Source organism: Poecilia mexicana, unplaced genomic scaffold (assembly GCF_051168715.1).
Source record: "Poecilia mexicana isolate PSO_F unplaced genomic scaffold, ASM5116871v1 scaffold_21, whole genome shotgun sequence".
NCBI classification, from domain to species: domain Eukaryota; kingdom Metazoa; phylum Chordata; class Actinopteri; order Cyprinodontiformes; family Poeciliidae; genus Poecilia; species Poecilia mexicana.
Genome location: NW_028263390.1, coordinates 24,238,269 through 24,251,934, shown reverse-complemented (window position 1 = coordinate 24,251,934; position 13,666 = coordinate 24,238,269). Strand labels below are relative to the sequence as shown.

The 13,666-nt window shown below is 41.1% G+C and overlaps 1 protein-coding gene across 1 annotated transcript in view; it reads left to right on the top strand.

The window, feature by feature from the left end:
• Positions 1 to 8,513: 8,513 nt before the first annotated feature.
• Positions 8,514 to 13,666, top strand: part of epha7 (eph receptor A7) — a 168,202-nt gene continuing 163,049 nt past the window's right edge. Inside the window, exons 1-3 of the mRNA XM_088001716.1 lie at positions 8,514 to 8,742; positions 10,102 to 10,166; positions 10,737 to 11,406. Coding sequence (XP_087857842.1) covers positions 8,607 to 8,742; positions 10,102 to 10,166; positions 10,737 to 11,406 — 871 coding nt within the window. The 5' untranslated portion in view covers positions 8,514 to 8,606. The remainder of the gene's footprint in view (positions 8,743 to 10,101; positions 10,167 to 10,736; positions 11,407 to 13,666) is intronic.

Genomic DNA, 13,666 nt, shown 5'->3' with positions numbered 1-13,666 from the left:
GCTGTCCTCCAGAGCCCTAACAGGCAGGCTTCAGACTGGCCCAAGCTGGGCTGCTGGGTGCCTGGACCAGCCTGCGGCTGGCTGAGGGACTTACCAACATAGTCTGGGAGGTGGATAGGAACAAGGTGCGGCTGTGTACAGAAACATTTCCAACTTCTTTACACACCTCAGCAGTCCATAGGCGCCGTAGCAGACATGTAATTTGAGCCTGGAGGGAGGAAACACTGGTACAGGAGTTAAGTGCTGCCTGCTGATGAAGACACTGGATGAATGTTTAACAGATTCCCGTGGAAAGGAAAACACACCTTCCCCCAAATTAAAGGACCCGCAGGGGTCTCAAACTCCAGTCCTCGAGGGCCACTGTCCTGCAACTTTTAGATGTGCCTCTGATGCGCCACACCTGAATAGAATAATTAGGTCATTAGCAAGGCTCTGGAGAACTGATCTAACAGGGAGGAGGTAATTAAGCCATTTCCTTCCAGTGTTTTGTACCTGTGGCACATCTAAAAACTGCAGGACAGCGGCCCTCGAGGACTGGAGTTTGAGACCCCTGCTTGGAAGTGCGCGGTTAGCAGCCCTGCAGAGTGACCCACAGAACATAGAAGGGAGATCACAGGGGCAGCTTGAGGGATTTAAAGATACTTACCAAGCACTTGAGCCCAGAACACAATTTCCACTACATCTCAACTCACTGCTGAAAGAAAACCACCAAGATTCATTTACCAGAGAGATGAAACTGATTTGTTCAGAAAACTTCTGGGATAAATTTTTGTTTTCTTGATACACAACAGGAGAGAGCTGACGTCTTAAAGTGAAAACTTTGAACAATCAGATTTCTTTAATTGTAACAATATTCATTCTTCCATCTGGAGATGAGAATTTAAATGTTCAATACTTTAAACCATGTGTGTCAAAGTCAAGGCCCAAGTGCCACATCTGGCCCACCATAGCTCAGTTCAGGTTTTATTTTTATAGGACCAAATTACATCAGTGTGAAAAGATATTAAATATTATTTAATATTAAAAACAGCAGAGAAAGCTATAATACTTTTTGGGTAAAATGGCCCAAAATGAAAATGATTTTGACACTCTGCTTTAAACTAGATTCATCTATAATTTTTTTAATCTCACAAGAATTTCAAATATACATATCTGTTTTTTCTCTGCTTTTATGTTTACAGAACATATGCAGCATGTTACACTTTTATTTTAAACTCTAACATGTTTAGGATAATTTTAGAGTTTGTCCTGCATGGCTCAGATCAGCTCAGATGACCTGCTGGAGAATCTCAAAAGTATAATAATAAAACAGAAGAACCTTCTGTTTTTATTATTCCAGCTATAGGTATGTAAGACTGTGTTTACCCATACCAAGTTCCAGTTAAATTCTTGGTAAAATCACTACCAAGTAATGACAATGTTATACTAGAGTACATTTTTTACTTTACCATATTAGTATACTTTGCATCACCTCACCTAGCAGTGTAGGGTTAGTAGGTAGGATGTAGGATGACCTCTGTGTTCTGGCTGGAAAGTAGATCAATGTTATAAACTCTTACAGTACTAACTTTTATACAAAGGACAGCCTTTTTGCCCAGCTATATGATTTTACTCAATAAAGAGGAATGTTTTACCCAGGGGTGAAAGTAAGGGGGTACGGTTGGGTACTGCGTACCCCTAAAAGATTTAGAGGGGGTACGCAGTACCTGCAAGAGAGGAGAGCGGCTGTCTGGTGTAAAGAATCAACGGGTTCACTGTGCAGCCGTGACTGATTCGTTTTTCAAGAACAATCTAAAACATGACTTAATCAGTTAATAAATAAATTTTTTCCCATTTCATATTGTTTCTGAACTCTTAGTGCTTTGCTTAGAGCAGGGCTGCAATATGTCGATAGCGGAGGGTTTTGAGTCGATCTCAGCATTAGGTGACAAACTGAACGCAGCCAGCAGGTCCTCCTCTGATTGGCTTAAAACGTTCGTAACTTTATTAAAGAACAACAACAACAAAAATCAACAAATGGGTTCAAATTAATGACCCAACAACAACAATAATCTCAGTGATTATTGTTTCAACAAGGTGTTGTGCAATTCTGTGTGTTTCGGTTCCATTATTAAAATAAAGAGCAGAGCAGGAGTTTAAAATTAACTAATCAACCACCGCTGTGTTCAGGGGAGCGCTTATTAATGATCGCAAAATAAATATCAAGCCTGCAAACCTGATATCATAATGGACTGAATGCTTTTAACATAATCTGTGGTCGGCTTGTGGAGTGCAGGAGGTTGCCATGGCAACGGGTATGCTTAAATGACAGAGAGAGACGGAGAGTAAAAAGGTGCGAGTGGTTTAGAGTTGATCACCTGTTCAGGTTGTTTTACCTTTGTTTACCTTTGCTGTGGCTCTTCACAGCCGCTGTAGTTTCTGAAACACGGTAAATATGTTTCATTAAGTATCTAACAAACAAATGGCTTCTAACGCGATAATTATGTGAAATTAAATTAATTGTCTAATAAAAAAATAGTTTGGTGCTGTCGGGCTCAGAGTCTGAGAGGCTTTTCCTTTATCAAACTTTTTTTTCGCCTCTTATTTAGTGGAACTATTAATGCTGATGAGATTTTCTCCAAAATAACCTTTGTCAGCCTTTATAGCTCCACTGTTGAAAATGAGGCTCTAACATTCACAAATGACATTGAAATAAAATCCAGTCCAACATCTGGTTTGAGGTGATTCCTCTGGAACCTGTTGGAGGAAAAATATCCCAACTTCAGAAGATGAGCTTTAACCTAACAGAGCTCTGTGGTTCCTCCTGTCAGTATGAGAGTCAGGGTGAGGAGGCGCCATGTTAGGAAGATGAAGCTGCAGGATCTTCAGAACAAACAAGTCATGATGCTGGGCTGCTGATTATCCCTCTGTGTGGACACAGGATCAATAGAACCAGCTTAAAAGCTAAAATGAATGGTTATATGCCAGACATGGAAAACTGGGATGCACTCCATGCCATGATGTTCAGAGTTTAGGTCTCATCTTGGGGTGTCAACATTGCAGCCAGTGGGCTAAGAGACATGCTGTATGTTGTAGCAATTCAAGAGCTACCCAACTTTTATCGCTTCACAAAAAAAATCATCATATATTGGAGGTACCATCAAGCCCCTACATGGGATGTACCACCGACAAATAACTGAAGTGGCTGATATCAGGAAATCCTACCAATGGCTGGAAAAAGCTGGACTCAAGGACAGCACAGAGGCCCTCATCCTGGCTGCACAGGAACAGGCCCTAAACACCAGAGCAATAGAGGCTCAGATCTACCACACCAGACAAGACCCAAGGTGTAGGTTGTGCAAGGAGGCCTCTGAGACAGTCCAGCACATAACAGCAGGGTACAAGATGCTGTCAGGGAAAGCGTACATGGAACGGCATAACCAAGTGGCAGGAATAGTGTACAGGAACATCTGTGCCGAATATGGACTGGAAGCCCCGAGGTCAAAGTGGGGAACAGTGGTGGAGAATGACCGAGCTAAGATCCTGTGGGACTTCCAGATCCAGACAGACAAAATGGTAATGAAGAACCAACCGGACATTGTGGTGGTGGATAAAGAACAGAGGAAAGCTGTTGTGGTGGATGTAGCAATACCAAGTGATTACAGCATCAGGAAAAAGGAGCACGAGAAACTGGAGAAATACCAGGGCCTCAAAGAGGAACTGGAGAAGGCCTGGAAGGTGAAGACCACAGTGGTGCCTGTGGTCATCGGGGCCCTCGGGGCAGTCACCCCCAAACTGGAGCAGTGGCTCAAACAGATCCCAGGAACAACATCAGACATCTCAGTCCAGAAATGTGCAGTTCTAGGCACAGCCACGATACTGGAGGAGAACCTGAAGCTCCCAGGCCTCTGGTAGAGGACCCGAGCTCAGAGGATGAAAGAGACCACCCACGGAGGGTGAGAAGGGAATTATTTATATATATATATATATATATATATATATATATATATATATATATATATATATATATATATATATATATTTTTTTTTTTTTTTTTTTTTTTTTTTTTTGTGATACCCCAGGAATTTTAAACTACTTTCACCCCTAGTTTTACCTCCAGAAGGTTTTCTAAGCGATGACCAGATTGGAGTAGATTACTTTCCTGAATGTAGGACAGTAATTACACTGTTGTTACACAGTACTGTGTAACAACAGTGTAATTACTCTCCAGAGCAGATCTGGGAGTGTGGTATGAAGGTAAAACAAGTAAAAAACTAATTCAAAAAAGTCACTCGTCCCTCATTTAAACTCATAAATATTAAATATATTATGTGACTTTCTGACCAGAGGAGTCAGACAGACAAACAATGAGGAGGCCATAGAAAGCCCAATAACTGGTTCTGGTTCCGGTTTTTATTTTTTATCTTTTTTAAAGACATGCATGGTTTTACAGTGTTAGTACAGGCAACAGGGTTGATGAAATGTTATGTTTCATATAGAGCTGAAGTAAAATATAGCCAGTGGTCAGTAAAACTTACGAACACAAATGTACTCAAAGCAATGTTTTTACCTGTTTTGTGATCTTTTGATTTTGTTACATTTATGAAATTGATCTATATAGGAAACTGCTCTATGAATACATCTGCCTGCCTGTCTGCCTGCAATGAAAAATCTATTGATATAACTAGATATTAAAAATCCAACATTTAAAGGTGCTAAAGGTATGAGAGTTTGTGTCTAAATAAAACCTGAGCAATCCATGTGTTTCATTTCTCCATACAGAAATGATCTGTTTGAACAGTTGCTGCTTTAATTCCAGTTCATTTAGTTCTTTTTCACCATGGATTCATATCTGGATTCATTTACTTTGATCTTCTGATGTGTGGGGAATTAGGTTGATGTTAACGTCTGGTGTGAATTTTATATCATAAGATATATTAGAAAATTATTTACTGAGAAGAAAGAATGAAATGAATGATAAAACAAAGAAGGTACTCATATTCACTCACACTCCATCACCCTGAAACTGTATGCCAAGTGGAGAGAGAGGCCGCGGACAAGTGAGGAACAAAGCCAGTATTCAGGAGGAGAGATTTCACCCAGGGATGGAGAGCTACGGCTGCTATGTGCAGTGGTATTTTTCTGCCACACATAGTGTTTTGCTTGTGGGACAATAAGATTGAATTTGGTCTCATCTGAGAAGCTTGGTGCAAACAGGTGCTTTTCCTTCTCATCCTTCCTTTGAGGCCAGACTTATGGAGTGTATGACTAATATCTATTCTGTTCTCTTCTGAGAACATATTGTAAACTATTATTATTTTGTTTTCTCTTTGCATTTACACACTCATTACAAGGCAGTTTGTCACATCACATGACATCTTAATAACTTGGAATAAAATGTGATTATAACATGTTCTTAAGGGGTATGAATACTTTTCAAGGCTGTGTATACATATCACTCCTACAAAGGCCAAGCTGGGCAAATAGAATCCTTGTAAAAATGAAACTTTTAGCATGAAACAGTTTTCTTAAAGCTCCTCTCTCATGCTGTTTACTGCTGTGGCTCTGCTCAAATGCAAGCAATTAATAGAAAAGCAGTAACATTAATCCAGATTCATTTCAACAATCATTAGTTAAACACATCCATGCAGGATTCCAGTGTTTATTAAAGTCAGAAAGGATTAGCAGTCATTTGCATAATAAATATGCCAAACAGACCAAATAAAAACCAATAAAAGCAAAAGTACATAAACCTTGATGAGAGTCCTTGTCGAGCCCTGACCATATTTACAAACACAGTTTATTAATCAATATTTGTGGACAATAATTACAGCTGCTTCTCCTGTTGGGGAGTAATGGAGATTAATTAGTGACCTGAAAAAAAGCTATATGTATAAAGCATTAATGAGCCTAGCTTTTACGCTTTCTTTTTTAAGTGATATGCCAAGTCATCTGAGAAATGGGAAATTAACTTTCAAATTTTTAATTGTTTTTCACAATTATGATGATTATTATTTTTTCTTAGCTTTAAAGACCTCGGTCCATCCTTCTGCTGAATGTCTGAGAAGCAGCAGAGCAGCAGTGAATCAGTTCCTGTTGTGTGAACGTTTCGTCTCAGTGGGACTTTCCGCTACTTAAGGTGACCTTCTGCAGATAAAAACACCATTTAATGTCCCTCCATCAAATGCTATATTTGGCAAAAACATTAAAGACAGAGGAGCCAGGGGGGAATTGAAAGTCTTTTCTCTAATAGGAAATTGCTCAATGGTCTACATCATCTGTATCTTTGAAGCTTTAAAAGCCTTTGTTAAATCTTTCAAACTATATGTGGAAAAATTAGGATAACATCCAGTAGGCCATCTCAGCGTACTTCCCAGACGGATCCAGTTCTTTAGTAGCTATAAACAATTTGATTTTGCTCAAATTTAATTAATGTTAACTACATTAATTCATCAAACATAATATTGAGAATATGAAAAAAAAAAAAAAAAAAAAAACAAAACAAAGAAACAGTGGGATTTATTTACTGGTGTCCTCAGTGACCAGACTAAAGAAAATATATATATATTGGTTTTTGTCTGACTTTGTGTTTCTTTATAAACTATGTTAGAAATAAAAAAATATGCAATTATTGATTTTTTAAATTTATTTTACTGTTATTTAAAATTAGTTGAAGATAGAGTTTAGTTAGTGATGTAACTGAAGATGACAATCAAACTTAGAGCAATGTAGGAATTGGCACTATAAAAGAATGTATTATGAAAAATTATATTAGTTGGATAATTCAAATTTATGCTACTTTTCATACTAATTTAGCAACATTTCATTTAGCTGCCACATAGAATCTAAAAGTTTGTTATTATTTCTTCTTTTTTTAAGGTTTTGTTGGCTCTAGTGGCCTCCATCCGAAAGAAGCCCGACAGGAAAGAGGGCCATGAGAGAAGGGGAAGACATGCGGCAAATGCCGCCAGGCCGGGAACCGAACCCGCGACCACCGGCCTCCACACATGGGCCGTGCCCCGCCCCTGCGCCACCACAGCACCCTGCTTATTATTATTTCTTATGTAATGTTTTAATATTTCTTGCTTCTTTTCATCACACAGGACAGATGGGATGGAAGACACCTTCAGCAGGGACACTCAGCCCTGTTTGGTGTTTAATCTAAGCTCATCTTAAATGTCTATCAAGAAAGATGGATAATATCATGCTTGTTATAAACTGTTGGATGTGTTCTAGATCAATTCAATTTATTAAATATACATTTTCAAATATAACCACAATAAACTAATTTAGCTTGGTGTTTCAAATAATATTTGCATTGAACTGATCCTAGAAATGGACCTAATCAAGGGTAATTCAGCTAGTAAATTCACATCACATATCTGCAGAACTATTTAAACAATAACAGCAAATAAAAATGTTTATTGGTGAAATGCTAACACTGTATAATCTACACTCTTTTTCTCAGCATTATTTAGAACGTTACTTCTAAATAAAGTTTAGAAGTAAACCTTATTTACTAGTAAACTCGGTGACTGTGTACTATTTTTCAAGCCCAGCAGTCTTGAAAAATAGTACACATCCAAGAAAATGGGACATAAAATCCCCAAAACAAATGACAAGAAAATGAAGAAATGCCAGTTAAAAAGTTAAATTGTGCAGCATTTTTGTCGTTTGAGTGTGAAACTGCATCAATATTCAGTTTTAAATCCTTTACAAAATTGTTTCCTGTACTTTATTTTGTTTTAGCAAACAGAAACTTTGGAAGAAACAAGATATTGATAAGAAAAATGGCAGAGGAGTCTTTCATCTTGACATCTGCAATACCAAACAAGATATTTTCAAAACAGAGTAAGAAATCTGGTTCGATATTAGGATATTCTTTTCCTTCAGTGAGGTGGTCAGTTACTAACGTCCCAGTTGAAGTCGACGTTCCTTTCCTTCCCTGGAAAACGTAAAATATCGTATCTGTCTCCAGACCTTCCTCCTATGTCTACCCCTAAAACAAACAAACAAAAAAAGCACACACACACGCACACACACACACACATGTTTGTTTTGCTATCTTTGTGGGGACTTTCCATTGACTTCCATTCATTTCTACAGCCTAAACCTGACCTTTACCCTTTTCCTAACCCTAACCATCACATACCTAACCCTAACCAACCAAAACTCAATTCATACCTTAGCCCTAACTCTGACCCCTGACCCAAAAACAGGGTTTCCCCTCGTGGGGACCAGGCTCCGGTCCTCACAACGTAGTATATGTCAGGAAAATCGTCCCCACAAGGTATTACAAACAAGCACACACACACACACACACACACACACACACACACACACACACACACACACACACACACACACAAAGAAAACCAGCATTTCCTCCCTATTTGCTCTCTGTTTTCGTGACGTTTCTTTTGGCGCGCTCCCATTGGACATCCACCCCGCCCATCTCGGTGACTGATAGCCGTGCAGTGCCTGTCTCCTCCCCGCGGCAGCAAACACTATTTGAGCTGGGACCATCGGATCGTTATAGAGAACCGCTTCAGTGTCGTCAATGGAAAGCGCGAGAGACGGTGGCAGCAGCGAGAGTTACGGTCCAGACTGAACCCGCAGCGGCACTATGCTCCCCAGATCCAGCTCCAGCTCCAGCTCCAGCTCCAGCTCCAGCTCCAGCTCCAGCCCGTGGCTTTGGATTACGCCGTTCCTTCTCCTGTGCTGCCATGCGGGCGGCGGGCGAGCGCAGAACGCTAAAGAAGGTGAGTTCCCAAAGTTTGGATTGTTTTCGTCTGTCCCACGGAGCAGCAAGTCGTTGTCCGGAAAAAACCGACGTCCTTTTGGAAAAAATGAACAAAAGTCACGACATCCCTGGTTTTGTTATTTATCAATTATTTTAACTTTTGTTATTATTAGCAGCGAAGCGTGTGCGGCGATAACATCCCGACACAGAGCGGCGGGTTGCTCTTAGTGTTTTTACGCACGGTGATCCAATCCTGAAACGTGGATTATTTGCAGATTATCTTGTTTTTTGTTCCAGGTATTAACAGCTTGTTTGTTCAGCGCTAAAGCTGCGATCCGTCTCCACTAACTGGGTAATATGAGCGGATCGATGAGCAGGCTGGCCTTGCTCGGAGTGAGTGCGCCGTCCATCAGGACGCAGCTTGGACGGTTATTTCCTCCAAAGTGGCCTCGGGTCTGACAGTCCAGCCTGAAATACGACAGTCCGCCACGGAGCCGCGGTCGCTTCCAGACGCTCAACTTAAGCCAGGCTGCGAGAAACAAAATAAGATAAAGGAGGGTACAACTGGACGCGCTTTGCAAATCGGATCAGATATATTAAATGAAGGACATTCTAAAATGAAACCAAAGGATCAATTAGATTTTTAACGACGATAATAATATAAAAAACTGTAGCCTGTCGATCAGCACTAATCGAGCGTTTTGCGCCGGCTGATCTGATGAGGTGAATTTTAAATGTCTATCTTCGGGATTTTTCCGAATCGACAAAGCGCACAGCGCGTCGTCTGAGCGCAGCCGGGCTGTTTTCCGTCCAAGCCTCCCAGAGAATCGATCTGACTGCTAATAATAAAACCTCTTTAAAGAAGTTGATTTCCAGACGTCTCCGCCATGCGCTGCCCGGAAACATCCAAAATAAGCCGCTAGTTTTACAAGATTCAACAGTCTTATGGTTATTATGATTTAACATGATCAAGAATCATACATGCTCTTATCTTGATATCATAATGAAACAGTTAGAAGTAGCTGAAGTGAGCAACCAATAATTGCAAATTGCGTTTCTAAATATTTCACCAATTGATGACCGACCTCTGGATGTTTCCCGTGTTCAATGAAAAGTTTCCCAGCAGACCAGGACCTGCCTGCTGCTGCAGCGCCTTGTGTTGCATGTTTCAGCCTTAGAGCTGGTGCTTGCAGGAATGAGGTCACAGGTAGCTATGCGTTGTAGACAGATAGACATGCACGCATACACACACACACACACACACACACACACACACACGCACACACACGCACACACACACGTGGCCTATCAGTGAAAACAAGTCCTCCTGCCCCTGGAGTGAGTTTTAACCACCTGCCTCTTGTTTTTCTGTCACTAGTGATTCTACTGGACTCGAAGGCGCAGCAGACAGAGCTGGAGTGGATCTCCTATCCTCCCAATGGGGTAAGTCTGCAGAATCCCTGCATTGCTCACATGCATTCCAGTGGATGCCCTCTGCATCTCGATGTTTTTTCACTCGGTGCTTTCTCCGCTGTGCAATAGGGGATAATAATGGTTTAAACACACACACACACACACACCCACACACACACACACACACACACACACACACACACACACACACACACACACACACACACACACAGGAGAGGGACGAGTTCGCGAGGCTAGTTTGTGCTTCTGAATGCAGCCGGCTTTTAACATTCAGAGCACAAAGGCCTTAAATGAACCACTTGCACAAGTCTTATTAAAGCAAGTAGTGACAAACTTTTAAAATAAAAATTGCAAGGACAATCTGATAAACAAAACACAATCATTGTTTAAAGATGTGTGTGTAAGATAGAACATCCAATCTTCGTCCTCCCTCTGCAGGTCATTTCTCTAGATTTCATACACCTTTGATCAGTTAGTTTGATCAGCTCCAATTTTAGTTTCCGTCTGCACCTCACAGCAATATTGAAATGCATTTCCTTATGGATAGATTCATTTTTAATGCATCTTATTTCCTTTTAGTGGGAAGAGATCAGTGGCTTGGATGAAAACTACACACCCATCCGTACCTACCAGGTCTGTAAAGTCATGGAGCCCAATCAGAACAACTGGCTTCGGACTAACTGGATAGAGAAGGGCGATGCCCAGAGAATTTTTGTCGAGCTGAAGTTCACCTTGAGGGATTGTAACAGCCTACCTGGTGTAGTGGGTGCCTGCAAGGAGACATTCAACCTGTATTACCAGGAAACAGATTCCGAGGTTGGCCGGGGCTTGAGGGAGAATCAGTATGTGAAAATTGATACAATCGCGGCAGATGAGAGCTTCACCCAGGGAGACCTGGGCGAGAGGAAGATGAAGCTGAATACGGAGGTGCGCATCATCGGTCCACTGTCCAGACGGGGGTTCTACCTCGCCTTCCAGGACGTCGGGGCATGCATCGCCCTGGTCTCTGTCAAAGTCTACTACAAGAAGTGCTGGTCGATCATTGAGAATCTGGCCACCTTCCCAGACACAGTGACAGGATCGGAGTTCTCCTCGCTGGTGGAGGTGGAAGGCATGTGTGTGAATGATGCTGAGGAGGAGGCTGATAACTCTCCCAAGATGCACTGCAGCGCTGAAGGGGAATGGCTCGTGCCCATTGGGAAATGTATATGCAAAGCTGGATTTCATCAGAAAGGAGATGCTTGTGAGCGTAAGTAGTTGAACTTCATTTAACCTGTGTGGCTAGAGGTGTCATAGCACAGCAATAGTTTGAAAAGAAGAAATGTGTAGTTCACAAACTTGTAATTTGCTTAAATAACAACCAATAGAAAGCATAGTAACAATATGGACATGGACGGCCGAATATTTATGTTGGTAAAAGGATTCATGCAGCTGAATCATTAGATTCTATTCTAATTGATTGTAAAGCTCTTCATTTTATCAGCCTGAGTCTGTTGACTTGGGGATTATTCAGTAAGTTGAGTTGAGCTCTTCAGCGCAAACACTTTTCTCTTCAAGTGATCCAAAGCCGACTTGGTCAGCAGCAGAGCCCACTGGTTCAGAGGAAGCTGTGCTATCCTGTTCCCCCAAACAGTCCTGACACAACGGATAACAGATACGGCGGCTTCTTCTGTAGCAGTAGAAGAGGAAGGGTTCAATTGTTTTTGTGAGGCTCTAACAATGACATTTCAGTCAAAGATAATTTGCCTTTTCTGTCCTGAAATATTCGCAGGATTGCTTTTTGGTAGCTACCCGGCTTGAAAGATAAAAATCCTTAGAATAGATCCAGTAGATTAAACCGGGCCATCTTTGGTCATAGAACTAAAGTGGCGTGCATCATCAGCCAAGACCTTCTTTTTTCAAAGTGGACAACCTCAATCTAAACCACTTATAAGGAGCAGCAGCCAGTAATAAGTGAACGGAATGTGCTTTAGAACAAATTAGCATCCCTGGCAGATGAGCTTTCTGCCACGCTGTCATCCATTAGGGACCCCTCTGAGGGAGGTGTGCTAATGAAATATATTAGGCCATGTAATTTAGAGCAACACAGCCTGCCTCAAGTTGTGTTATGTCTCTAATGTTAGCAGGCTATCACTGATTCAGCCCCATGGAGCGACTTCTTATTGTTGTTGTTTTAATATGCATAAGATCCAGTCGTGCCCTCAGGTTTGAAGAAAACCTCAGAACTTCTCTCCACAGAGAGAACGCTCAAAACTAATCACTCCAACCACCTTTTCTTATTGTGTCTCACTGCAAAGTCCCCACAACGGAAGCCCGCCTCTATTAATTAATCTCTTTGAGGAGCAACTTAAGGAAGTACCTCTAGGTAAGGCAGCAGCACGCTGAGTTTATCCCCGCATTGTTTAAATCCATGTGAATCAAACTCCAGCTTTGACGCTGCACCTTTATTAGCTTTATCTCTGCTGAGCCATGAGACACTTCTGTATTAAGGGGTGCTTGATCTAAATAAAATGAGAATCATGTTGCACCATCAGCACTTCTTGCAGTGGCTCCGTTGACACCAAATTGTCCATTCAGTAGTTTCCTGAAGAACAGAAACAATTCAAAGTATTTCTATCAGTTGAACAACAGAGCAGTTAGTCCAACTGTCCGTGACTGTAAAAACAATTTGAGGCAAATTTCACGAAGCAGATCCAAAATAGATAATGTGAATGGTGAAATCAATATATAAGGGTTATTTTCTCACTGTAAGAAACAGAGTAGTGTCCCTTGGATTTTATTGCCTTCTTGCTCTTCCACTGTATCAACCAGGGTAAAAACTAATTACCATGGCAGGAAAAGTGCTCTGGCTTTGAGGGTCACTTTTTGTTTCCCCACAAACTTTTGAGCTTTGTGGAGAGAGGGTGCCAGACATTACTTTTCAGTTATACTGGTTGAAAATGGCTCGTGCTTTCTGTTAACTGTCATTTAATAAGAATTTAAACTTCAGCATCTGTTTGTAGCCGTCTGGGGAGAAGGCTTGAATATCTCCAATGAGAATCCTCCTCAAGGATATTGAAATGTTTATTATGTGAGGGACAAATAAATACAAACAAAAGCCCCGTGCTGTTGTGTAGCACATTCTTTTTTTGGGACGTTTAAATATCTGTGAATGCTTGTCCCAAAGAGATAAAAATACAAATCCACTGCATAAACACTGTGAAGTTTAGGGCTACAACTTGAGATTTTTATCCCAAACTGACCTATCACCGCTTTTCTCTTGGCTCAACCTGAAACCTGGGACGTGGAACTGCTTTGGTAAAATCCCTTTGAATTTGTTCTGACAACACCTTTTAGGGGAGTTTGAAGTTACCCTCTAGAACTGATGTAGCTTAGTTGTTGTGACAGATTTGTTAGTTATAGTTTTCTTGCTGAAAATCATGATTTAATCTAGTATTAGGAGCCTTGTAGACTCTGTCACTGTCAGTCAACACTGCTGCAGTGGGATGAGTTAGATCAGGGGTCCCCAA